The sequence below is a fragment of the Phyllobates terribilis genome, unplaced genomic scaffold, assembly GCF_046119375.1.
Source record: "Phyllobates terribilis strain yellow unplaced genomic scaffold, ASM4611937v1 Scaffold_4__5_contigs__length_816908805, whole genome shotgun sequence".
Lineage (NCBI taxonomy): Eukaryota > Metazoa > Chordata > Amphibia > Anura > Dendrobatidae > Phyllobates > Phyllobates terribilis.
The window spans coordinates 326,891,091-326,917,053 of NW_027362764.1; the positions used below are offsets into that span (position 1 = coordinate 326,891,091).

Genomic DNA, 25,963 nt, shown 5'->3' on the forward strand with positions numbered 1-25,963 from the left:
TCTCTGGGGGCTGCATACCCAGACCTGTTATCTGTGACTTCTTGTCCGTTTCCGCCATCTCTGGGGGCTGTATACCCAGGCCTGTTATCTCTGACTTTTAGTCTGCTTCCGCCATTCTGGGGGCTGTATACCCAGACTCGTTCTTGTATTTCATTGCAGTAGCAGTTCCTGTCTGAACTGTACCCTAGCCTGTTACCTGTTTTGTCTCTATGTCCGTACCCTCCCTTTTCCTGCATTGTCTGAACCTGCACCTAGCTCCAACTCGTTGTCTCTGTACTTCTGTTTGTGAGTTTTGTGTCCACTCGCTACTTCATTGTAAGTACATTGTGTGTATCTGATTCTGCTTGTCTCTTTTCCCTTCCTCCGTATCTACCTTCTGTGTTCTAGCCATTTTTCTGTATTTTCCTATCTGTTCCATGTGAACAGAGCCCTGTCCTTTCTGCTTGCACTTTCAGTTCTGCTCCGCTCTGTCTGTTCACTGCTCTTGCGGTTTTGCTCCGCTCTGCTTGTTCTCCGCACCTGCGGTTTTGCTCCGCTCTGCTTGTTCACCGCGATTGCGGTTTTGCTCCGCTCTACTTGTTCTCCGCACCTGCGGTTTTGCTCTGCTTGTTCACCGCGCTTGCGGTTTTGCTCCGCTCTGCTTGTTCTCCGCACCTGCGGTTTTGCTCTGCTTGTCTACCGCGTTTGCGGGTTTTGCTCTGCTCAGCTTGTCTACCACATCTGCGGGTTTTGCTCTGCTCAGCTTGTCTACCACATCTGGTAGTCTTGCTCTGCCCTGCCTTGTCCACAGCACCTGTGATTTCTTTCTGCTCTGTCTTTTCCACCGCTCCGGCGGTTTCGCTCTGCTCTGCCTTGTTCACCGCTCCAGCGGTTTTGCTTTACTCTGCTTATCTACCGCATCTGCGGCTCTGTTCCTGTCTCCTAGTCTGTACTGGACCCTATCCAGCCAGCGCTCCAACCTGCTAGTATCTCCCTGTCTGCATACCAGCCGTGTTTGCCAGTACCCACCTGTCTGCACTCCAGCCGTGCTCGCCAGTACCCATCTGTCTGCATACCAGCCGTGCTTACCAGTACCTACCTGTTTGCATACCAGCCATGCCTGCCAATACCCACCTGTCTGTATGCCAGTCCAACCTCCCTTTTCCTGCATTCCCCGGTGTGGGTCAACTGCTGACCTGGAGTGGCACCTGGTCCGTCTGCTCGGTTCCTCCTTGGTTCACGGAGTCGTTAGTCGGATCGGGTACTTAGTTAAGGCCCTCCAGGCACTCCTCGATTCATGGTACAGTGGGATCACTAATCACGCTCACGCCAGTCAGTCCGGGCGCGAGCGTAACAACATTGGGCTATGAAAAATAATCTTTTTTCCACTGAACTGTTGTTTTAGTCTCAAGTTTTAAAAAAAGGCCAATAGGAGAAAATGGACCACAAAATTTGTTACCCAATCTCTCCTGACTACGGCAATACCCCATATGTGGTCAAAAACTACTTATGACGCACAGTGCAAAGCTCAGTAGGAAAGGATCACCATATTGTAGTTTAGATTTGCCTGGAATAGTTTGCAAGTACTATGTCACATTAGGAGAGCTTCTGAGGTGTCAGGATAGCATGTCCCACCATAAGTGACCCCATTTTACAAAATATTGCTCTTAATTAAATCATCTAGCGGTGCATTGAGCAAATGGACACCACATGTGTTTCACAAAATTTTATACTATTAAGCGGTGGAGAAAAAAAATGTTAATTTTTACCACTATGATGTTGTTTTAGCCCCATATTTAACATTATCACAAGGGGAAATAGGTAAAAAATCACTGCAAAATTTGTGATAAACAATACCCCATATGTGGCTGTACAGTATTGTTTGGCCACACGGAGAGACTCGGGAGGCAAGGAGCGCTATTTGACTCTTGCAGAAAGTATCAGAAGAGTAGAAACCTCCCTCAACTGACCCCAATTTTGAAATTACACCCCTCTGGGAATTCATCTACAGGTGTTGATTTTGACTCCATGGGTGTTTTCCAGAATTAGGCAGAAGTGGATGTTGCAGAGTGAAAATGCAAATCTGCCTTTGTAGTGCCCAGTACATTCTGCCCAGCTCATGCTTCTGGAGATATGCACCTCTTAAATTAAGTGGTCTCTTATCACTACAGTAATGGCAAACATGTGGACGCTAACTGCACTTTAGGAACACTAGGGCTCAGTAGGAAGGGGCAATTGGATTTGAGAGCACAGATTTAGCCAGATTTCTTTTGGAGGGGGCCATGTCCCTTTTTCAGACCCATTGTGCTACCATTAATGTGGACACCCCCTATATTTCTGTTAACAGATGACGGACCTGAGTGGGGGCATAGTATTTGTAGGTTGAGTAGAAGAAGATTTTATTGGTGGCATTTTAAGGTACAGGACATTTTGGATCAATTAGCATTTATCCTGTGCTCTACACACTGAACAATTGCATTGGAATTTCCATCTAAATCTAGAACATGCGTGAATCGGATGAAACCCCAGAGGGATCCATTTACTAATGAGGCAGCAGAGATACTCTGAACTCTGTGTGGCTTCTCTTCAGCAGAATCTGTCATTTAAGAAGTATACAAAACTGTGGTTGACTGAACTTTTATACACGCCTAAAAATGACAGGCACGGCCGGATCATAGGCCAGACAGAGTCCACATTGTCTCCATCTGTCTCATTGTAGGGAATCTTCCGCTGGAGGTTTAGTCTAAATTATGTATTTCAGAGATTTACAAGGAAACCCAGATATAAGCGATCAGCATAGAGTGCAGGATAAATGTGATCCGAATGTTACTGCGATCTTTGGGAGGCAAAATAAAAAAATGAACAACAGGTCAAGAAATTCTAGTGTGTTATAAGTGATAAGACTGCTTTAGGTTAAGTGCACCCTGTGCGTTTTTGATGAGTTTTCCCTGTGTTTTTTCCATGCGGAATTGCATTAAAAACGCTAGGCAATTACTCAGCCAGCTAATGCAACGGCAATCCTGATGTGCTGTGCACATGATGTGAAAATTTCCATTTAGGATTGTCATTGCATTGAAATTCGCAGCATGTCCATTCTTTGCAGTGTTTCCGCAGGGCAATAATGCTTCTTACCTGGGCTGTGGAAGAAAATTACTTCTGCCATCATCTGACTGCCACTCCAGCGAGAGTGGCGCAGCTGAGGGGAGCAGTAGTCTCCTCAGCCGAACCGAGGTTGCACGGTGTAAAAAAAAAAAGTGAAAATCTGTTAAAACAAACAAAAAAAAAAAAAAACCCCACACCTTAATCCTCACCTGTCCGGTGTTCCCCCGATGTCCCAACGTCCTCCAGATGTCCCCCGGCGAAGCGATCATCCCGGCGGTACACCGACCGGAGAGTGCTCGCTCCCGGCAGTGTACATCGCTGCGGCTGGCAGCTGCGGTCACGCGAGTTCACAACTGGATATCAGCAGATGAGCTCGGGACCTCAGTTTACGGCACCGGTGCTGTGTGGCAATATTGTAACGAATGTTCCCAAGCATCACTGATGCAGTATGAGGTCACCAGAGCTGACCAGCTGATCTTTAGCTGGGGAACTATGTGATTACACTCTTGTCAGTGTACTGTGCTGTCTTCTACAGCAGTCACATTTGTGATTGATGTGACTGCTGTAAAAGTGACCCAGATCGCCGATTATGTCATGACCGCAAACAAGTAAGGGATATGATTGTTTTTTATTTATTTATTTTTTTTACAGAAGATCAAGGGAGTCGGGGACTTGGCGTGTAATAAAAATAATATTAAAACCGTGTGTTATTTCAATAAAATACTTTATTCTGGCAGTGTCTTTATTGAAAAATCGTTGAAAACTTTAATACGGGGTTAGTAATGGAGGCGTCTTATAGACGACCCCCATTACCAACCTGGGCTTCATGTCAGCCGCCAATACAAAGCTGACATGAAACCCAACCCCATTATCCCACTCGCCACCGCTACAGGGCAGTGGGAAGAGCGGAGTATAAGCGCCAGATTTGGCGCATCTTATGGACGCTCCATTTCTGGGACTGCGGAGGGGTGATATTATTAGCCACAGAGAGGGGCAAGATCCATGGCCCGCAGCTGTCTGCTTAGCCTTTTCTGGTTAGATTTCATAGGAGGACCCTACGTCTATTTTTTTCTGGGGTCTCCCTGTAATCTAGCTAGTAAATTTACAGCATTCAATACATTCTAGTGGTCAAATTTCTGATGCGGAGGCTAGCGACTCCGCAAGAGGATTTGACATGCTGCTGTCCTGAAAGACGCACCACATGTCCGTGTCCGCGGGTGATCCACAGCCTCAAATGCAAGCATAGTGGACATGGGATTTCTAGAGATCCCATTCATTATGCTGTAACATCTGGACACTGCGGGTTTGACGCTGCATAAATACGCAGCTTCAAATTCGCAGAAGATCCTGATCGTGACCACTTACCCAAACTCACCTGCGGCATGTCAATTTCTGTTGCGGACACGCTAGTCTCTGCTGCAGATTTTGACCGATTGAAATGTTATTATATGCGGTGGATCCACATGTACTGAAAACAAAAGTGCGGCATTAGAACACAGCGTTTTGGATGGAGCTAAAATACACTGCATCCAAATCGCTGCTTGTTGCGGTTTGTGAGGCCAGGGAATATGTTTGCATAATGGCACCTTCCTAGGCTAAAAATAGTAGCTCTCAGTTGCCCTAGAAATGACATGAATGGAAATGCTAATAAGATTGGGATTAGCTGACACCTAGCCCTTTTGATGGTAATGACAAGGTGTCAGACCCTTTCATTACTAAAAGCTAATTAAAGAGTTAAATAAACACACACACACACAGAGTAAACAGTTTATTTGAAATACAACAGACACATTCTTTAATCATTTAAACTAACTAATATACTCACAACAGGTCTGATGGTAATCCAAAGGTTGAATCAATGTCCCACGTTTCTTTTTTCAAATATCTTTATTTAGCTCCAAAAAGCATTCATTGATGTCCAAAAATGCATCCAAAAAACACGGCAAAAACACACATTTTTTCTGAAGCGTTATTCCTGCCAAGAGACGCAGACATTTCTGCATTCAAATCCTGAATATGCGCACATAGCCTTATTCTTTCGGTCATTGCGATTACAGAGATATCAGATTTATATAATTTTTTTATGTTTGGCTGCTATCACACACTAAAAAAACTTTTTTGCATTGCCATATTTTGAGAGCTATAATTTTTCTATAACTCTGTCAACAGTCATGTGACGGCTTGTTTTTTGCGAAATGAGTTGGAGTTTTTACTGGTACCATTTTCAAGCACATAATATTTTTTGATTGCTTTCTATTCCGATATTTGAGAGGCGGAATGAACAAAAAACAGCAACTCAAGATTTTTTTTTTAATGCCGTTGACAGTGTGCTAAAAGTGATAAGGCAGCTTTATTCTTCGGATCAGTACGATTACCGCAATACCAAATTTATATAATTTTTTTGTTTTGTCACTTCTATACAATAAAAACAATTTTATAGAAAAAAATATTGTTTTTTTGCATTGCTGTATTATGAAAACTATAGCTTTTTTACTTTTCCACTGATGGAGCTGTATGGCAGCTTGTTTTTTGCGGGACAAGATAACGTTTTCAGTGATACCATTTTTATTTATAGTTGTCTTTTTTCCAGCGGTATGATGAAAAACCATATTTTTTCCCACGTTCTTTATTGATATTTGTCAGGCAAAATGTATTTTTGTCCTAGTCATAAAAATTCCTGGTTTTGGGGGAAGTACGAGTGAGTACTCTGTAGCTTCTTTCAAATGAGCAGGGGGGAATTTGTCAGGTTAAACACTTGGTCAGACCTTGCAGCCCTCTGGCGCCCCCTTATCCTGCTGGTCAAACACGGTATTGACCGAGGATAAGCATGGGCGCAGCTTCTCTAATTTATGTCGGCTATTGTGGCACGTGATGTGACAGGACGTATATATACCACCAGTTCCTTCCAGGAACGTATATATACCTCTGACCAGCCACCCTCAAACCACAATATCACATAAATACTGGTATACTGCCACCACCGATCGCTTAACAGGTGCATCGGGTACCCGTTGGGTAACGTGAATTAGCAGGTGAGGAACATGTTTGCTCGACATAGGACAAGAAGAACGAAGCTGGTAAATAATAATGATTTACTCCCGAAAGTGGGCAGTGTTTACAAAAGATATACAAGATATTATAAAAGAGACAATGTACATATATGCATAAACAGTTATTAAAATAAAAGGGATAAAGAATAGCAAAACCTGTGCCACGAGGTGATGGTCTCAGATTCTGTGGGGGAGACGGCTCCCCGGAAATTAGATGTGATTCTTCCACACAGCGAGGTGTGCATGCGTCTGACGTCCCTGGCAAGAATGACTTAAAAATGCAGTTCTGGTTTTTACTAAGAGGCCAAAACATTGGGAGACACCCATGATGTTTACCTCACACGGGGGCTCGGTTTTGTGAACCCACCCAGCTGCAGAAGACATAAAAATCCTTCAGATTTCATATCTTGGTATGGGGGAGTCCCACATCCAAGATGGAGACATCATGTTTGCCGTCATCACTATTCATGAAGATGGATATCAAATATGATATCTCTATGACGCTCAGAAGCTCAGAATCCATTTCCCAGGCTCCTGATGGTCTCCCAGACACGAAAACCACACCATCACAATTGGAAAAAGTTGAACATCTCAAAAATGTGGTCCCTGTGTTTGTGACAGTCATGTGCATTATTAAAATAGACATTAAAACTTTGTACATTCAGACAATAGGATCTTGGAGGGAATTTCCAGTTTAAACCAGAATGCTTGCTCTGGGCTGAGGCTTTATGGCGCTCATAAAAATTACTGGTTTTGGAGGAAGTACGAGTGAGTACTCTGTAGCTTCTTCCAAATGAGCAGGGGGGTGGAGATTTTAGATATCTCTCATTTTTAAAACTAGGACAAAAATACATTTTGCCTGACAATATTTTTTTTACAGTGTTTACTATAGGGGTTAACTAGATTGACAGTTTTAAAGATCGGATCGTTCCGAACGCAGAGATACCAAATGTGTACTTTTTTTGCTTTATGTTTGTTTTTACTTAAATATGTATTTATTGGTGTTATATTTTTGCTTTTTATTTTTAATAATTTTTCAAATCTTCCGCTTAACTTTTTTTTTTTTTTTTTTACTTAGTACCTCAATTGTACATTAACTTTTATTGCTCTGATTACTGGTCTCATGCACTGCAATGCACCAGCACTATAATGCATGAGATTTGTGATATTATAATTATAATAACAGTCATGGTCTAACAGGCCACAGTATCTGGCACACCAAGGTGGCCATTGTGTGAGCTCAGGGTGCCATGACAACCATCGCTTCCCCATGATTTTGCCACAAGAGTGCTGATGGGGGTGAGTGGGAGCCCCATCACTCTCAACCCTAAAAATGTAGCAATCGCTATTGATTGCGCCATCTGGAGGGTTAATCAGGTCACCAGCCACAGCTGTTACAGCAGAAGCTCGGCTGTCGGCTGAGCATAGCTCCCGCCAGTGATCGTGCAGGGAAGTGCTGATATTTCAGCACGTCCCGGCGATCACATGCTATGATTGTTCAGTCAGAATAATAGACCGATCACAGCAATCAGAAAGTGGGGACTGCTGAAATAATTCCCTGCATCGCTAGCCATTCCGGTCAGCAGTCAGTGACCGCTGTCTGCAGGGAGCGGTCAGTATGTGTTTTCACAAAACAACAGCTTAAAGTCATGACAGGTATAGCACGTTATGATGTGTGAACAGACACCTGCTCATGATGTGCTATACACGTTATTGGTAGTTAAGGGGTTAAACAAAAATGTAAAACATTACCTTTATTTATACACTGGCTATGTTTATTTAACGTAAAACCAGAAACTCCCTTTAATGTTAAGTAGAAACATAAGTTCATACCTAGGTATGCAGGCAAGATATGATAGAAGCCTTTTGAGATCTTCCTGTCTTATTCTATCATGATTGCTTCGGCCTGGAAAAGTTAAAACTGGACCTCCTCTTTTATCTCTACCACCTGCATAAAAAACACACTTAAAATGTTTAATGTCAAACAAAACCTCGTGAAAGTTAAACATCAAATCAAAACAGAATTATACTTATTAGAAAAATTGTTGCAATTAAAAGGTGTCGTCCCCCAATTAAAAAGTTATCACACTCATCTCTGCTCTCGAATTGTAATTATACACAGCTCTGCTGTGAGATTAGTTAGGAAAGCAGAATGTCTGTCATGCCTCACAAGCTATAAAATGTTTTCTAAGCTATTGTGGGGGAATGTTCTTTTTTTACTTAGGTATGTTGCTGCCTGCTTACGATTAGTCAACCTCATGCTAGTGGTTATTTTATAATATTTATTTAAATGCTCCAAAATGGCCTCCACTGCCCACGCATGCGCAGTAGCTTCTCTCGATTGCCAGAGATGCTACTGCGCATGCGCGGGAGCCATTTTGCTGGAAGAAAAAGAATTTGCCTGCAGCAATATTGCACCGCATATGCACAGTAGCAGATCTCGGCAACAGAGAAATGCTACTGCGCAAGAGCGGGCGGCGGGGGCCATTTTGCTGCAGGAAAATGTCTTTCCCCAACAAAATGGTGCTGGTAGCGGCGCTTGCGCAGTAGCATCTTTCGGCAAGCAATAGATGTTACTGCACACGCGTTGGCGCCAATTTGCCAGAGGAAAGAAATTTGCCTGCAACAACATGGCACCCACCGCCGGCACAATAGAATTTTTCAGTTGCCGAGAGACGCTACTGCGCGTGTGCAGCGCAATATTGCTGCAGGCAAATTTTTCCTCTAGCAAAATGGCGCCCGCGCAGTAGCATCTCTTGGCAATCAAGGGGTCAATTTTGGAGCATGTAAATTTCATGTGTGACACAAATCACATAGGCAGTATATAAAATAGAAGGCAGGTTACTGAAAGCACAGCGACCTGTCAGAAGGTAGAAATACGAATATATAACCAAAGCCGCATCCTGCAACCTAGCTGCATCTAAACTGCACCCCTCAAAGTGCTCAAAACCACATTCAAGAAGCTTATTAACCCTTCAGGTGCTTCACTGTAATTTTTGGAATGTGGAAGTCAACAATGAACATTTAACTTTTTTCGCAATGTTAATTTAGATCCAAATTTTTTTTATTTTCACAAGGGTAACAGAAAAAATGGACCACAGAATGTGTTGAGCAATGTCTTCTGAGCACCCCATATGTGGAGGAAAACCACTGTTTGGGCACACAGCAGGGTTCAGATGGGAAGGAGCGCCATTCGACTTTTTGGATGTAAAATTAGCTTGAATAATTAGCGGATGCCATGTCCCGTTTGAAGAGCCCCTGATATGCCTAAACAGTGGAAACCCCCCACAAGTGACCCCATTTTCGAAACTAGACCCCTCAAGAATTTTATCAAGGGGTATAGTGAACATTTTGTCATTAGTCTGGAGAGCAAGTGTTCGCTACTTGGGTTTGCATCGGGTACTCGGGTATGCACCATGTATCGCGAGAGCTCGAGTGACATGTTCGACCCTCACCCCGCATGTTTCACAGATGTTAGACACAAAAAAAAAAACATGCAGGGATTTGCCAGTGCATAGCAGGCAATCCCCGCGTCTTTTTTTTTGGCTACATAACATCCGCGAAGCTGAGGCGGAGACTCGAGCATGTCACTCAAGCACCCATGATACTCGGTGCATACTTGAGAACCGAATGCAAACTCAAATAGCGAGCGCTTGTGCTCAACACTAGTCGCCATATCGTCAACACAACCCTAACCCCAACACTAACCCTAACCCCAACACTAACCCTAACTCTAATCCTAACCCTAACTCTAATCCTAACCCTAACTCTAATCCTAACCGTAACTCTAATCCTAACCGTAACTCTAATCCTAACCGTAACTCTAATCCTAACCGTAACTCTAATCCTAACCGTAACTCTAATCCTAACCGTAACTCTAATCCTAACCGTAACTCTAATCCTAACCGTAACTCTAATCCTAACCGTAACTCTAATCCTAACCGTAACTCTAATCCTAACCGTAACTCTAATCCTAACCGTAACTCTAATCCTAACCGTAACTCTAATCCTAACCGTAACTCTAATCCTAACCGTAACTCTAATCCTAACCGTAACTCTAATCCTAACCGTAACTCTAATCCTAACCGTAACTCTAATCCTAACCGTAACTCTAATCCTAACCGTAACTCTAATCCTAGAGTTTATTTTTTACGCCATTCCTTGTGTAGTGTAAGTGATTAGAAGACTTTATTCTTCGAGTCGGTGCGATTACAGTGAAACCAGATTCATACTGGGTTTTTAGGTTTGGCAGCTGTCAGACATTAAAAGACGCTTTTTTTTTGCTGTGCTTGAAAAGGGGACTAATAAAATAAGGGAAGCTGACAGCCTTCATTTTAGGAAGATTACAATTGCACATCTAGGAGGAGAAGTAAACTCAGGGCAGAAGCAAAGAACAGCGCTGAGGAAGAAATATTCTGATTTAATGAAACAAGTGTTTACAGAGATCTGCCTGTCTGCAGCTACACAGCAATCTTTAACCCTGTACATCAATTCCCTACTCTTTGTATATAGAAATTTTCCCCATTATCATGCGTAAAGAGACTTCTATTTAAGTTCTTACGGCTTCTACATGACTGGGGCTCAGTTGCACAAACTACTACCACCACCATCATCCTCTACTTAGAGACAGCTCCTGTCTCCTGTGTAAACCTCATATCGTGGAAATTCGTGTGTGTGTGTGTGTGTGTGTGTGTGTGTGTGTGTGTGTGTGTGTGTGTGTAATTTGAGAGAGGAGGCTCTCTTTTTTTTTATAATATTTATTTATGGGTACAGTATATATATATATTTTTTTTGGGGGGGGGTTATTTTTTCATTTTATATTTTTCCAATTTTTCTTCACTTTTTTTTTTTTCACTTTCTTATACATTTACACTTTGCCCCACTATGGGACTTTCATTTTTTGCAGACTGATCGCTTGCATAATATAGGGATGCAGCTGCATCCTTGTCCTATGCAGTATGTCGGCCCTGCACATACAAGTTATATAGATTGTGCACTGCGCATGATCAATCTAACTTCCTGATGCCTGGTGACCCGGATGTCGTTATGATGACATCGGGTCACCATGGCAACGATAGGGACCCAGCACTGACAGCGATTGACTTAGATCACAGCATTTCGGGGGTTAATGTGCCGGGAGCGGTGCGGGACCGCTCATGGCACATAGTACCGAGTGTCCGCTGTCATAGTCAGCAGACACCAGGTGGCGATCGCTGGTCGGTAATGGTACGCCCCTGGTCAATAAGGTCCAGGGCATAGGAACGTACCATTACTTACCTCGTCAGAAAGGAGTTAATGAGCTACACCGGCAATTTCCTGGTTAATACATCATCATTTAAGCAGGCAAAAGGTCTGGAGCTGATTCCAGGTGTGGCATTTGCATTTGGAAGCTACTTCTGTAAATCCTCAACATGCGGTCAAAGGAGCTCTGAATGGAAGAAAAACAAACCCTTATTAGGCTGAAAAAAAAGAAGACATTCATCAGTGTGCAGAAATGTTAGGTGTGGTCAAATCAACAGTTTGAGATGTTCTGCAAACAAAAAAAAAAAGATCACTGATGAGCTTTGGAACTCAAAAAGGCCTGGTCGTCCATGGAAAACAATAGTGGTGGATGATAACAGAATCCTTTCCATGGTGAAGAAAAACTCCTTCACTATGTCCACCCAACTGAAGAACAGTCTCCAGGAAGTAGGCATTTCAGTACCCAAGTATACCATAAAGCGAAGACTTCATGATAACAAATACAAATACAGAGGGGTCACCACATAGTGCAAAACCATTAATTAGCCTAAAAAATAGAAACAACATATAAAGCCAGTCCAGCTCTGAATAAGCATTATTTGGACAGATGAAACTAAAATCAGCCTGTATCAGAATAATAGGAAGAAGAAAGTATGGAGAAGGCTTAGGAAGACTCATGATCCAAAGCACACCACATCCTCTGTAGAACATGGTGAACAAGGTGTGATGCCATGGACATGCATGGCTTTTAATGGCACTGGGTCACTAGTGTCTATTGATGATGTGTTTGAAGACAGAAGCAGACAGATGAATTCTGAAGTGTACAGGGCTATAGTTTCTGCTCAGATTCAACCAAATGTAGCAAGGTTGATTGGACAGCGATTTGCAGTACATATGGACAACGACCCAAACATACTGCAAAAGCAACCCAGAAGATTTTCAAGGCAATATAGTGCAATATTCTGCAATCCATGCATTTCACATGTTTAAAGCACACCTGTCAGCAGGATCATGTGCTCAGTAAACTACATACAGTGTCAGGGGGGTGACATTACACTGATTAAAATGATACCTTGATCGATGAAATAAGTCCTGTGGTTCTTGCGTAATCTTTACTTTCAGTTGAAGATAATGATATGCTCGTGCTCCGGGGAGCCCTGTGGGGTGGGCTCTATTTGGTGCTCTGCTTAAGTATTCATCTGTATGCTTTTATGATAGCAGAAACTGAAAAATGATAGTGTTAGCCCCCTCAAAAATAGTCCGGGTGAAATGGTGGAAGAAGATGAGGGAAAGGCCAATCTGCTAAACTCCTTTTCCTTTTCAGTAGTTAAACAAGAAAATTTCATGACAGACGACATGATCAGATATAGTAAGTAAGGAGTAAGTGTGGCTCTGGGTCTAGTGGCATGACTAGACAGGAGGCTGAGGGCTGGATGTGTGTGGTGATGTCCCCCCAGCCCACCGAAGTCTCCCATGAGGAATCTTGAAATGAGAGGAAAGAAGTAGGGAGCATCCTACCTCCGATCTTTATACGAGACCACTGGGTGAAATCTTGAAGTATGAATACACACCAGGATGAGTGTAGCTACCTTTCACTGCAGGATTGGGTGAGACTGTTCTAATTTGCTATATAACAGCTAAAACCCATAAGTAGCATAGTAACATAGTTTTTAATGTTGAAGGAAGACTAAGTCCATCTAGTTCAACCCATAGCCTGACATGTTGATCTAGAGGAAGGCAAAAAAAAAAACATGTGGCAAACACTAAGCTCCACACTGGGGAAAAAAATTCTCTTGAAGCTCATCAAGAGAATGCCAAGAGTGTGCAAAGCAGTCATCAAAGCAAAAGGTGGCTACTTTGAAGAACCTAGAATATAAGACATATTTTCAGTTGTTTCACACTTTTTTGTTAAGTATATAATTCCACATGTGCTAATTCATAGTTTTGATGCCTTCAGTGTGAATGTACAATTTTCATAGTCATGAAAATACAGAAAAATCTTTAAATGAGAAGGTGTGTCCAAACTTTTGGTCTGTACTGTATATTGTGCACAGGTCCTATTCAGGATGCTAATAAATGTCTCCCATTTGCTTTGTGTAGCTTTATGTCTCAGGATATTGTCCCAGTTTATTGCACTAAGATCATCTCTCAACCGTTGGAAATTTGCCTTCCTGAAGTTTAGTGTCCTTGTAACCCCTCTACTACACGTCTTATTAAAGATTACATGAAAACTTATTATTTTGTGATCACTATTACCTAAGTGACCCCCAACCCGTATATTTGTTATGCGGTCTGGCCTATTGGTTAATATTAGGTCTAGCAGTGCCCCCCTTCTTGTTGGGTCCTGAACCAGTTGTGAAAGGTAATTTGTCTCTCATAGTTGTCAAAAACCTATTACCTTTGCTTGAACTACAGGTTTCTGTCCCCCAATGTATTTCAGGGTAGTTGAAGTCCCCCATAATAATGACTTCTCCTTGAGTAGCTGCTTCATCTATTTGCTTTATGAGGATATTCTCCGCTGCTTCCATTATTTTTGGAGACTTATAACAAACCCCTATCAGTAATTTATTATTTTTTCCCCCTCCCCTTATCTCCACCCACAGGGACTCTACATTTCCATTAGATTCACATATATCCTCCCGCAAGATGGGTTTTAAGGATGATTTTACATATAAACACACACCCCCCCTCGCTTGTTTGTACGGTCATTTCTGAACAGACTATAGCCCTGTAAATTAATTATAATTCATCCATTTTGTTGGTGAGGCTTCTGGCATTAGTGTACATGCATTTTATGTATTTCTCTGTACCTCTATTCCTTCTTACTTTATTGACTGTTCTAACCCCATCCCCAGTTTCTTTATTTGTGCCAGGTCACTGTCCGCACTATCTTCCCCACTTATAAAATGAACACCCTCCCCCCCAATCCCTAGTTTAAACACTCCTCCAACCTTCAAGCCATTTTCTCCTCCAGCACAGCTGCACCCTCCACATTGAGGTGCAGCCGGTCCCTAGCGTAGAGTCTGCAGCCAACTGAGAAGTCGGCCCAGTTCTCCAGGAACTAAAATCCCTCCTTCCTACACCAGTTATTGAGCCACTTATTTATCTCCCTAATCTCCCATTGCCTCTCTGGCGTGGCATGTGGTACAGGTAGTATTTCAGAGAATACCACCTTGGAGGTCCTTGCTTTCAGCTTGCAGCCTAATTCCCTGAAATCATCTTTAAGGACCTTCCAACTACTTCTAACTTTGTCATTTGTGCCAATGTGCACCATGACCGCAGGGTCCTCACGAGCCCCTCCCAGCAATCTGTCAACCCGATCAGCGATGTGCCGGACTCGAGCACCAGGTAGGCAGCACACTGTTCGACGATCCCTGTCTTTGTGACAGATTGCCCTATCTGTTCCCCTAATAATTTAGTCCCCCACTACCAGCACCTGCCTGGCCTGCCCTGCTCTCCTATTTCCCTCCTTACTGGAGCTGACACTCCTCTGGCTTTCAGGGGACATGCCTTGCTGCAGCAGTGCTACCCCTGTACCGTCACCCCCCTCATCTGCCAACTTTGCAAACTTATTGGGGTGTGCCAGATCAGGACTAGCCTCCCTGGCACTCTTCCCTCTACCCCCTCCTCTTCTAACTGTCATTCAGCTAGCTGCCTCACTGTCCTGCAGATCCCTACTACCACACTCCCCCACATCTACCCCAGTGAGCAGATGCTCAGTGAGCAGCAGACTCCTTTCCATATTGTCAGTGGATCTCAGTGTTGCCAGCTGCTCATTTAGATCCAGTACCTGGGCTTCCAAACGCACAACGTGCACACATCTCGCACACATCTCGCACCGCAGTATGCAACCCCGACCGGCTGTTCAAGGATTGTATACATGTGGCAAGATGTACACTGGATAGCATTGCCAATAATGGAGCTCATTTCCTAATGGGGATTGCACTAGACAGAATGTTAAGTAAAAAGAAAAGAAAAAGAATTAATAAAATACAGACAGCAATTCAGTCCAAATCCATCCCTTCCAAACTCCCTGAATCCAAAGTCACAGAAAAAAAAGTCACACACATACTTCCGTCTGTACTTATGCTCCAGTCACACTCAGCTCGTTCACACTTGCTAGGAAGAAGATTTAAAGAGGTGTTTTTTTTTCCCCTTTTGCAGCAATGCACCCTACAGCTCAATGCACTTCCAAAGGACTGGATGCCCCAACCAGCTGCCCCTTATAAACCCTTAATTATGACCCCTCCCCTTAATTAACTCCTTGTGAGTATAGCTACACCTCAGGATTTTAGTGAAATGTAGTTAACCCTTAAATACACAGGTAGTAAACTAAGAAACTGTAAAACTGTAGTGAGAAAATTAGTTTTATTGGGCTTTTTAAAACCTAACAGGTAGAAAAGCACTCAGCAGGTCACAATTCAGCAACTCACAGCAATTCACACAGGTATTTTCTGCAGGATTCCCAAATACCTCTTCACTGAAAAACAAGTCACACACTTACTTTCGTTTGCACTTACGCTCCGGTCACACTCAGCTCGTTCACACTCGCTAGGAAGAAGATTTAAAGAGTTTTTTTTTTTTTTCTTCCCTTTTACAGCAATGCACCCTACAGCTCAATGCACTTCCAAAGTATTACAGTGTGGCTGTTTTGCTATATACAGTTGTGCTCAAAAGTTGACATACCCGGCAGAATTTTTGCTTTCTTGGCCTTGTTTCAGAGGATATGAATGATAACAAAACAACTTTTTTTCCACTCATGGTTATTGGTTGGGTGAAGCCATTTATTGTCAAAACTACTGTGTTTTCTCTTTTTAAACCTTAATGACAACCAAAAATATCCAAATGACACTGATCAAAAGTTCACACACCTCAGTTCTTAATACCGTGTATTGACTCCTTTAACATTAATGACAACTTGAAGTCTTTTGTGGTAGTTGTGGATGAGGTTCTTTATTTTCTCAGATGGTAAAGCTGCCCATTCTTCTTGGCAAAAGCATCCAGTTCCTGTAAATTTCTGGGCTGTCTAGCATGAACTGCGTGCTTGAGATCTCCCCAGAGTGGCTCAATGATACTGAGGTCAAGAGACTGAGATGGCCACTCCAGAATCTTCACTTTGTTCCGCTTTAGCCAATGACAGGTTGACTTGGCCTTGTGTTTTGGATCGCTGTCATGTTGGAATGTCCAAGTAGGTCCCATGTTCAGCTTCCGGGCTGATGAGTGCAAATTTGCCTCCAGTATTTGCTGATAAAGTGCGGCATAAATCTTTCCTTCAACTATTACTAAGTTTCCTGTGCCTTTGTAGCTCACACATCCCCAAAACATCAGTGATCCACCTCTGTGCTTTACAGTAGGAATGGTGTTCCTTTCATCATAGGCCTTGTTGATTTCTCTCCAAATGTAAAAGTTTATGGTTGTGGCCAAAAAGTTAAATTTTGGTCTCATCACTCCAAATTACCTTGATCCAGAAGATTTTAGGCTGGTCTCTGTGCTGTAAGGCGTATTTAAGGCAAGACACTTTGTGACATTTGCGCAGTATTGGGCACTCTGTCCCCTGAGGACCTTCATTTAACAATAGAGAATGCAATTCATTAACCCTATTTCTCTCTTGGTTCTTATTCATGCATTACTAGTTTTTATTCATTTTTTTTTTTTTTATTAATTTTATATTTTAATTTATAAGCCCTGTTTTTAGTACATCATGACACTATTGGGCATACTGTGGCATCTTTTATGCTCTTTTTTAACCTTTTGATCTAATGTAGTTTTTATATTCATATTTATAAGATATTCATTTCTTTTACTTCCTTTTTTTTTTACTTCCTGTTTTGTATTTCCTATGTTGCCATAATTGTGAGTGTCCTTAGATTGGTGCACCTACCCTATATAATCGTTGCTCTTTCATTTGCTCTCTAATCTACCTGAGGAAAATAGCTTCTACTATCGAAACGCGTCGTGGCGTTAGAGAGCATACTAAACAATAAAAGGTTTGTGTGATATAACCTCATCCCCTGTCTACTTGTTCTAGCGCTTCATTAACACTGCACAATTCTTTCCTTCTTATTTGCGCAGTATTGGCTTTCTTCTGGCGACTTGACCATGCAGCCCATTTTTATTCAAGGGCCTCCTTATTGTGCAGCTTGAAACAGCCACACCGCTAGTTTTCAGAGCGTCCTGAATTTCAGCAGATGTTATTTGTGGGTTTTTCTTTGCATCCCGAACAATTTTCCTGACAGTTGTGGCGGAAATCTTTGATGGCCTACCTGACCGTGGTTTGGTATTTACAGAGTCCCTGATATTCCATTTGTTAATCCCAGTTTAAACGCTGCTGACTGGCATGATCAATTCCTTGGATATCTTTTTGTATCCCTTTCCTGTGTTATACAGTTCAACTACCTTTTCCTGTAGATCAGTTGACAATTCTTTCGTTTTCCCCATAACTCACAATCCAGAAACATCAGTGGCTGGATGAAAGATGCAAGAGTCTATCTGGATCCCAGCAACTCACTCAGCTTTTATGCACACACACTGATTACAAGGAAACTGGTCACTGGAGAGGATGATACCTTTAGTATCCATTCAAATCGATTTGTGTCAAATTCTGCGCATGTTATCAGGCCAATTTCAACAGGGTATGTGAACTTTTGATCAGGGTCATTTGGATGTTTTTGGTTGTCATTAAGATTTAAAAAGAGAAAACACAGTAGTTTGACAATAAATGGCTTCACCCAACCAATAACCATGAGTGGAGAAAGTTTTTTTGTTATCATTAATATTCTCTGAAACAAGGCCAAGAAAGCAAAAATTCTGCTGGGGTATGTCAACTTTTGAGCACAACTGTATACTCTTTTTTATATAAGCACTGTTATTTTCATAATTGGCATCTTAGGCTTTAAGGATTGCCATACTAGTGCTAATGTGTGATCTTAGCTTGCACATATTTTCTATGGTTATGTATATTAACCAATGATTATGGTTACACCTATGAGTATTTTTGGGTGTAGCAGGCATTCTGTTACTTTCTACAGTGATCACAATCCATTTGGGGCTGAGCGATAATATTGTAGGATAACGGCCCTCCAATATATATATTCCTTTGTTGTTACAGACCTCTGGTCTTATTTCTCTACGGTGTGATTATCTGTTGATACTGAATATATTTATTTACACACTTGTGGTAGGGTGATCTAATATTGGATTTGTTGCATGTGTGCATAGTCGCTCCTTGTTGACCTTCGGGTTAGAAAGATCCTTAGATCCCTACATCTTCTTTGGTCCTTTTGTTATATACACTGCTCAAAAAATTAAAGGGAACACAAAAAGAATATATCTCCAAGTAAATCAAACTTCTGTGAAATCAAACTGTCCACTAAGGAAGCAACACGGATTGACAATCAATTTCACATGCTGTTGTGCAAATGGAATAGACAATAGATGGAAATGATTGGCAATTATCAAGACACACTCAATAAAGGAGTGGTTCTGCAGGTGGGGACCACAGACCACATCTCAGTACCAATGCTTTCTGGCTGATGTTTTGGTCACTTTTGAATTTTGGTTGTGCTTTCACACTCGTGGTGGCATAAGATGGACTCTACAACCCACAGAAAAAGCTCAGGTAGTCAAGCTCATCCAGGATGGCACATCAATGTGAGCTGTGGCAAGAAGGTTTGCCGTGTCTGTCAGCGTAGTGTCCAGAGGCTGGAGGAGCTACCAGGAGACAGGCCAGTACACCAGGAGACGTGGAGGGATCCGTAGGAGGGCAACAACCCAGCAGCAGGACCGCTACCTCCGCCTTTGTACAAAGAGGAACAGGAGGAGCACTGCCAGAGCCCTGCAAAATGACCTCCAGCAGGCCACAAATGTGCATGTGTCAGCACAAACGGTTAAAAACAGACTCCATGAGGGTGGTATGAGGGCCAGACGTCCACAGATGGGGGTTGTGCTCACAGCCCAACACCGTGCAGGATGCTTGGCATTTGCCACAGAACACCAGGATTGGCAAAGTCGCCACTGGCGCCCTGTGCTCTTCACAGATGAAAGCAGGTTCACACTGAGCACATGTGACAGAGCCTAGAGACGCCGTGGAGAGCGATCTGCTGCCTGTAACATCCTTCAGCATGACCAGTTTGGGAGTGGGTCAGTAATGGTGTGGGGTGGCATTTCTTTGGAGGGCCGCACAGCTCTCCATGTGCTCGCCAGAGGTAGCTTGACTGCCAACAGGTACCGAGATGAGATCCTCAGACCCCTTGTGAGACCATATACTGGTATGGTTGGCCCTGGGTTTCTCCTAATGCAGGACAATGCCAGACTTCATGTGGCTGGAATGTGCCAGCAGTTCCTGCAAGATGAAGGCATTGAAGCTATGGACTGGCCCGCCCGTTCCCCAGAAAAGAATCAGATTGAGCATATCTGGGACATCATGTCTCGCTCCATCCACTAACGTCACGTTGCACCACAGACTGTCCAGGAGTTGGCGCATGCTTTCATCCAGGTCTGGGAGGAGATCCCACAGTAGAGCATCCGCAACCTCATCAGGCGGTTGCCCAGGCATTGTAGGGAGGTCATTCAGGCACGTGGTGGCCTCACACAATACTGAGCCTCATTTTGACTTGTTTTAAGGACATTACATCAAAGTTGGATCAGCATGTAGTGTGTTTTTTCCACTTTAATTTTGGGAGTGACTCCAAATTCAGGCCTCCATTGGTTAATAAATTGGATTTCCATTGATGATTTTTGTGTGATTTTGTTGTCAGCACATTCATCTTTGTACAGAACAAAGTATTTAATGAGAATATTTCATTCATTCAGATCTAGGATGTGTTATTTGAGTGTTCCCTTTATTTTTTTGAGCAGTGTATATTTTATTATATGGTGAAAAATTTATATAAAACAATTTGCGCTAGTGTATAGGGTATGTGGCAAGAAATAACAATGAAGATGTTAAAATTGGCCAATTTTATTAAATACGTAGGTTACAAGTTAAAAATCATTGTTTTAAAAGGTGCCTAATAGGCTAAAAGCAATGGGAGGAGGGAAAATAGTGAGGATGGGAGCCCTAGAAGTTTTTCCTGGTTGAGAGGCAGTTATGAGCTTCCTGGAGGGTTTTTTGATGACCAGGTCGGAGGGTCCCCCTTATATGGAAAAAAGGAAGGGAATTGTTTAGTGGCAAGTTTTAGAGGTTGCCTTCTTAAAATGAGGTATCTAGTTACCTGATCTGAGGTGTAGGAGGGTTTTGGGGAAGGGGTCCGGTCAGGTGTGGGTTATCCACGTTCCAGTTAGACTGCAAGGGAATAAGAGTCGATTTTCCTTCAGACACGGGAGGTCTTAGTTGCCTAGGGTAGGGAGGGGGGAGAAAAACGGGTTTTTGTACCTGTGTTGGTCGACTGTAGTTAAAAGGTTTGGATGCAGAGAAGGGGGCGGCTTCCACTTATGGAGTGAAGGCAATCACCTATATTTAGTGACAAGGAGTGGGAAAAAGATTATTAGGAAATGGTGGTATTTTATAACAAGTACTGCTACAGAGCAGTGGTGGAATATACGTGTACAGGTCGAGTCACTTATTTGTTGCTGACTGGTGCTGTTTAGGAGGAGACCCGCATTTAGTGGTTGCAAGGTGCTAAACACTGGTGGGTGTATTTATGGACCCAGGGGTAGTTAAAGCAAATGGGTTCCTTGCTGGAGTGGAGCGGGGTAGAATTCCTGCAGCACTAGTAGTGGGTGGCTTGTCTTGGTTTTATAAAAGTAGTGGCAGTCCCCTGACTGCTGTTGCTTTAAATCCTTGCGTGGGTCAGAGAAAACTAATCAGAGCTTAATCACAGCGTGCATAGAACAGTTCAGGGTGCTGCACGTATTGTAGCAAGTTGGCACAATGACTTACGGTTCAGTCGCACTCTTCTTGTCAGTTGTGGACATCCATTGTCAGTGGACCTGTGTGGCGGCCGATCCGTTTGGCAGAAGAAGCTTCCTCCGCTGTATGAGTGAGGACTGGTGGCATGGTGCAGAGCGGGGAGGGGCAGGGTCCCGGCCGGAGACCCGCCGCTCTCCCCAATCTCTGTGTGTCGGCACTCGGCGGAGCAGTAGAGGATCTGCGCGCTTGTGCACACTGGCTGCTTGAGGGCCTGCGTGGTGTCACGTCACGTGGGTGAGTACCGGTACGGTGGACTAGGGGGACCAGAAAGGCTGACGCGTTTTGGAAACTCCGGTTTCCTTCTTCAGAGCTGATCCCTAGGCACTTGTGGGTCCTTTTTATAGGTCTATGGGTGGGAGTGTACCAATGGGCAGGTAGCTGTCACTTTTTTTTTTTCTTTATGGCTGTCAATCTTAATTAAACGCAAACAGTTCAATTTCTGAGTTCAAACCTCTAGGTTTTAGAGAGTCAAACATAAAGATCCATTTACTCTCAACCCAAGACATTTGTTTCAGGTAGTCACCTTTCCGTCATTGTTTTGGCACCTTTTGTATAGCTGTCACCACGGTTCCTGCTATGGAACCCCCATGTTTTTCAGGATAGTGTTTTGAGAGTGGGTGTCCGGAAAACTTGTTGGTGATATTCCGTAGGTGTTCATTAATAAGCTTGTTCATGGGGCGTTTCGTTCCGCCTAGGTATATTTTTTTGCACGGACATTTTAAGCAATAAATAACCCCCTCTGTTGTGCATGTAATAAAATCTGGTATGGTATGTGTTACATCTCTTTCGGTTATTACTTTTTGTTTTTTCATATTTAGTTTTTAGCATACTGTGGATTTTTGACATGGGAAGAAGCCGCAGATATCTTTAGTAAAGGAGAGGGTTCCATTTTTTTTTTTTTTGGGGGGGGGGGGAAAGGGGGGGGAGTGTAGTTTTGGACTCTTGGAGCAGCCTCCAAGAGTGGTATAAAATGGGGTTAGAAAACAATTCAGTGCAATGGTGGCACTAATGGGTATGCCCTATATCTGCTGCAAGAGAGGACAACTACCACAGTTGTCTGACGTTTTCAAGATGAAAAATATATATAAAAAACTGTTCAGATATCAATTACTTTGAGGAGGAATCAGGAGTACTAACCACCAAATTCCAAAATAAAGGATATGACCCCCATTTCCTCACCTCAACCAAAAATCTAGTAAAACAAATCCCATGTGATAACATTCTAGAGTGCCCCACTAGAAGGATTCAGGTAGCATCTAATGATTTGAATGTACCCATTATAACACCCTATAACTCCAATACACATTTACTAAAGAGAATCATTAAAAAACAGTGGAGTATCCTACAAAATGATAAGATTATCGGTGACAAACTCCCAAACAACCCACGCTTTATATACAAGAAAGCATGCAACCTGGGAAATCTTGTGGCCCCCACAGTCCAAAACTCACCCCCCCCCCCAAAAAAAAATGGAACCCTCTCTTTTACTAAAGATATCTGCGGCTTCTTCCCATGTCAAAAATGCACAATATGCAAAATACTAAATATGAAAAAACCAAAAAATAATAACAACCGAAAGAGATGTAACACATACCATACCAGATTTTATTACATGCACAACAGAGGGGGTAATTTATTGCTTAAAATGTCCGTGCAAAAAACTATACGTAGGCAGAACGAAACGCCCCATGAACAAGCGTATTAAGAAACACCTACGGAATATCACCAACAAGTTTGACGGACACCCACTCTCAAAACACTATCCTGAAAAACATGGGGGTTCCATAGCAGGAACCGTGGTGACAGCTATACAAAAGGTGCCAAAACAATGAAGGAAAGGTGATTACCTGAAACAAATGTCTCGGGTTGAGAGTAAATGGATCTTTATGTTTGACTCTCTAAAACCTAGAGGTTTGAACTCAGAAATTGAACTGTTTGCGTTTAATAAAGATTGACAGTCATAAAGAAGAAAAAAAAAAAAAGTGACAGCTACCTGCCCATTGGTACACTCCCACCCATAGACCTAGAAAAAGGACCCACAAGTGCCTAGGGATCAGCTCTGAAGAAGGAAACCAGAGTTTCCGAAATGTGTCAGCCTTTCTGATCCCCCTAGGCCACCGTACCGGTACTCACCCACGTGACGTGACACCACGCAGGCCCTCAAGCAGCCAGTGTGCACAAGCGTGCAGGTCCTCTACGGCACTGCCGAGTGCCGACACACAGAGATTGGTGAGAGCGGCGGGTCTCCGGCCGGGACCCTGCCCCTCCCCCCTCTGCACCATGCCACCAGTCCTCACTCATACAGCGGAGGAAGCTTCTTCTGCCACACGGACCGGCCACCACACAGGTCCACTGACATTGGATGTCCACAACTGACAAGAAGACTGCGACTGAACCTTAAGTCATTGTGCCAACTTGCTACAATACGTGCAGCTCCCTGGACTGTTCTATGCACGCTGTGATTAAGCTCTGATTAGTTTTCTCTGACCCACGCAAGGATTTAAAGCAACAGCGGTCAGGGGACTGCCACTACTTTTATAAAACCAAGACAAGCCACCCACTACTAGTGCTGCAGGAATTCTACCCCGCTCCACTCCAGCAAGGAACCCATTTGCTTTAACTACCCCTGGGTCCACGAATACACCCACCAGTGTTTAGCACCTTGCAACAACTAAATGCGGGTCTCCTCCTAAACAGCACCAGTCAGCAACAAATAAGTGACTCGACCTGTACAGGTATATTCCACCACTGCTCTGTAGCAGTACTCGTTATAAAATGCCACCATTTCCTAATAATCATTTTCCCACTCCCTTTGTCACTGAATATAGGTGATCGCCTTCACTCCATAAGTGGAAGTAGCCCCCTTCTCTGCATCCAAACCTTTTAACTACAGTCGACCAACACAGGTACAAAAACCCGTTTTTCTCCCCCCTCCCTACCCTAGGCAACTAAGACCTCCCGTGACTGAAGGAAAATCGACTCTCATTCCCTTGCAGTCTAACTGGAACGTGGATAACCCACACCTGACCGGACCCCTTCCCCAAAACCCTCCTACACCTCAGATCAGGTTACTAGATATCTCAATTTAAGAAGGCAACCTCTAAAACTTGCCACTAAACAATTCCCTTCCTTTTTTCCATATAAGGGGGCCCCTCAGACCTGGTCATCAAAAAACCCTCCAGGAAGCTCATAACTGCCTCTCAACCAGGAAAAACTTCTGGGGCTCCCATCCTCACTATTTTCCCTCCTCCCATTACTTTTAGCCTACTAGCCACCTTTTAAAACAATGATTTTTAACTTCTTGTAATCTACGTATTTAATAAAATTGGACAATTTTAACATCTTCATTGTTATTTCTTGCCACATACCCTATATATATATTTTTCATCTTGAAAACGTCAGACAACTGTGGTAGTTGTCCTCTCTTGCAGCAGATATAGGGCATACCCATTAGCGCCAACATTCCATTGAATTGTTTTATTATATGGTGTTTGTGTTTTTTAACTTACAACTATTAAAAGTTATATTTTAACACCACTTTGCTATTATACCCACATAGCATATGTGATGCCTGTAAAGATCTGAGGTTCTGGGTTGTAAGTAATCACCTAGGCAGGTTAACGGTGCAACAATATTTTATTGATCACAGCCATGGTAATAAAGCAATTCCAGGTAAATGGCCAAAATACAGTTCTCTCAGTCCTCAAGTTCCCAATCTGGGTTTAGTAGTTCCACTGGCTTTGTATAAGGCCATACTCACTGTCTCCCAAATTTTGGTTGGCCCACAGATATCGTATCTCCAGCCAGTATAGTCTGTAACCACAGTCCATGATCCTCTAGATCAGGGTTCCCCAACTCCAGTCCTCAAGGCCCACCAACAGGTCATGTTTTTAGGATTTCCTTAGTATTACACAGGTGATAATTGCATCACCTGCACAGGCAATAATTCCATCACCTGTGCAATACTAAGGAAATCCTGAAAACATGACCTGTTGGTGGGCCTTGAGGACTGGAGTTGGGGAACCCTGCTCTAGATCAGGGGTCCTCAAACTACGGCCCGCGGGCCACATGTGGCCCGCGGAGGACTTTTATCCGGCCCGCCCGGCTGTGGGTAGAGGAGAGCGATGTCAGCGCCTGCCCTTCCCCTCGCTTTCTCAGAGCCCCAGCAGCCCGATACTTACCTCTCCCCGTGCCTCTGCAGATCCGCTGTCTTCCTGGTCTACGCTCCCTGTGACGTCTCAGGTCAGAGGGTGCGGTGACGTCTTTACACCGCGCCCTCCCCTGAGCCGTCACAGGGAGCGCAGTGCAGGACGACGCTGGAGTACAGACTCGAGCAGCTGCAGCAGGTGAGGAGGAGGGAGGTGAGTATTGGATTTTTTTTTTTTTAATGTATGGAGGCATGGGACATAATATTAGGGGTGACATCCTGCATGTGGCATTATATGGGGGGGGGGGTGTGACATCCTGAATGTGGCATTATATGGGGGGGGTGACATCCTGAATGGGGCATTATATGGGGGGTGACATCATGAATGGGGCATTATATGGGGGGGGGTGACATCCTGAATGGGGCATTATAAAGACAGGGGAGTGATATCCTGCATGGGGCATTATATGGGGGCGGGGGGGTGACATCCTGAATGGGGCATTATATGGGGGGGTGACATCCTGAATGGGGCAT

The 25,963-nt window shown here is 43.5% G+C and overlaps 1 protein-coding gene across 7 annotated transcripts in view; it reads right to left on the reverse strand.

Annotated features, from left to right (window-relative positions):
* LOC141265383 (triple functional domain protein-like) overlaps window positions 1-25,963 on the reverse strand; it is a 1,868,493-nt gene that overhangs the window by 1,711,342 nt on the left and 131,188 nt on the right. For 6 of the 7 annotated variants that reach the window (XM_073678400.1, XM_073678401.1, XM_073678399.1 and 3 more), the window contains exon 3: window positions 7,965-8,079. The exons of the other annotated variant lie outside the window; for it this stretch is intronic. In XM_073678400.1, coding sequence (XP_073534501.1) covers window positions 7,965-8,079 — 115 coding nt within the window. The remainder of the gene's footprint in view (window positions 1-7,964; window positions 8,080-25,963) is intronic. 7 annotated transcript variants of the gene reach the window in all.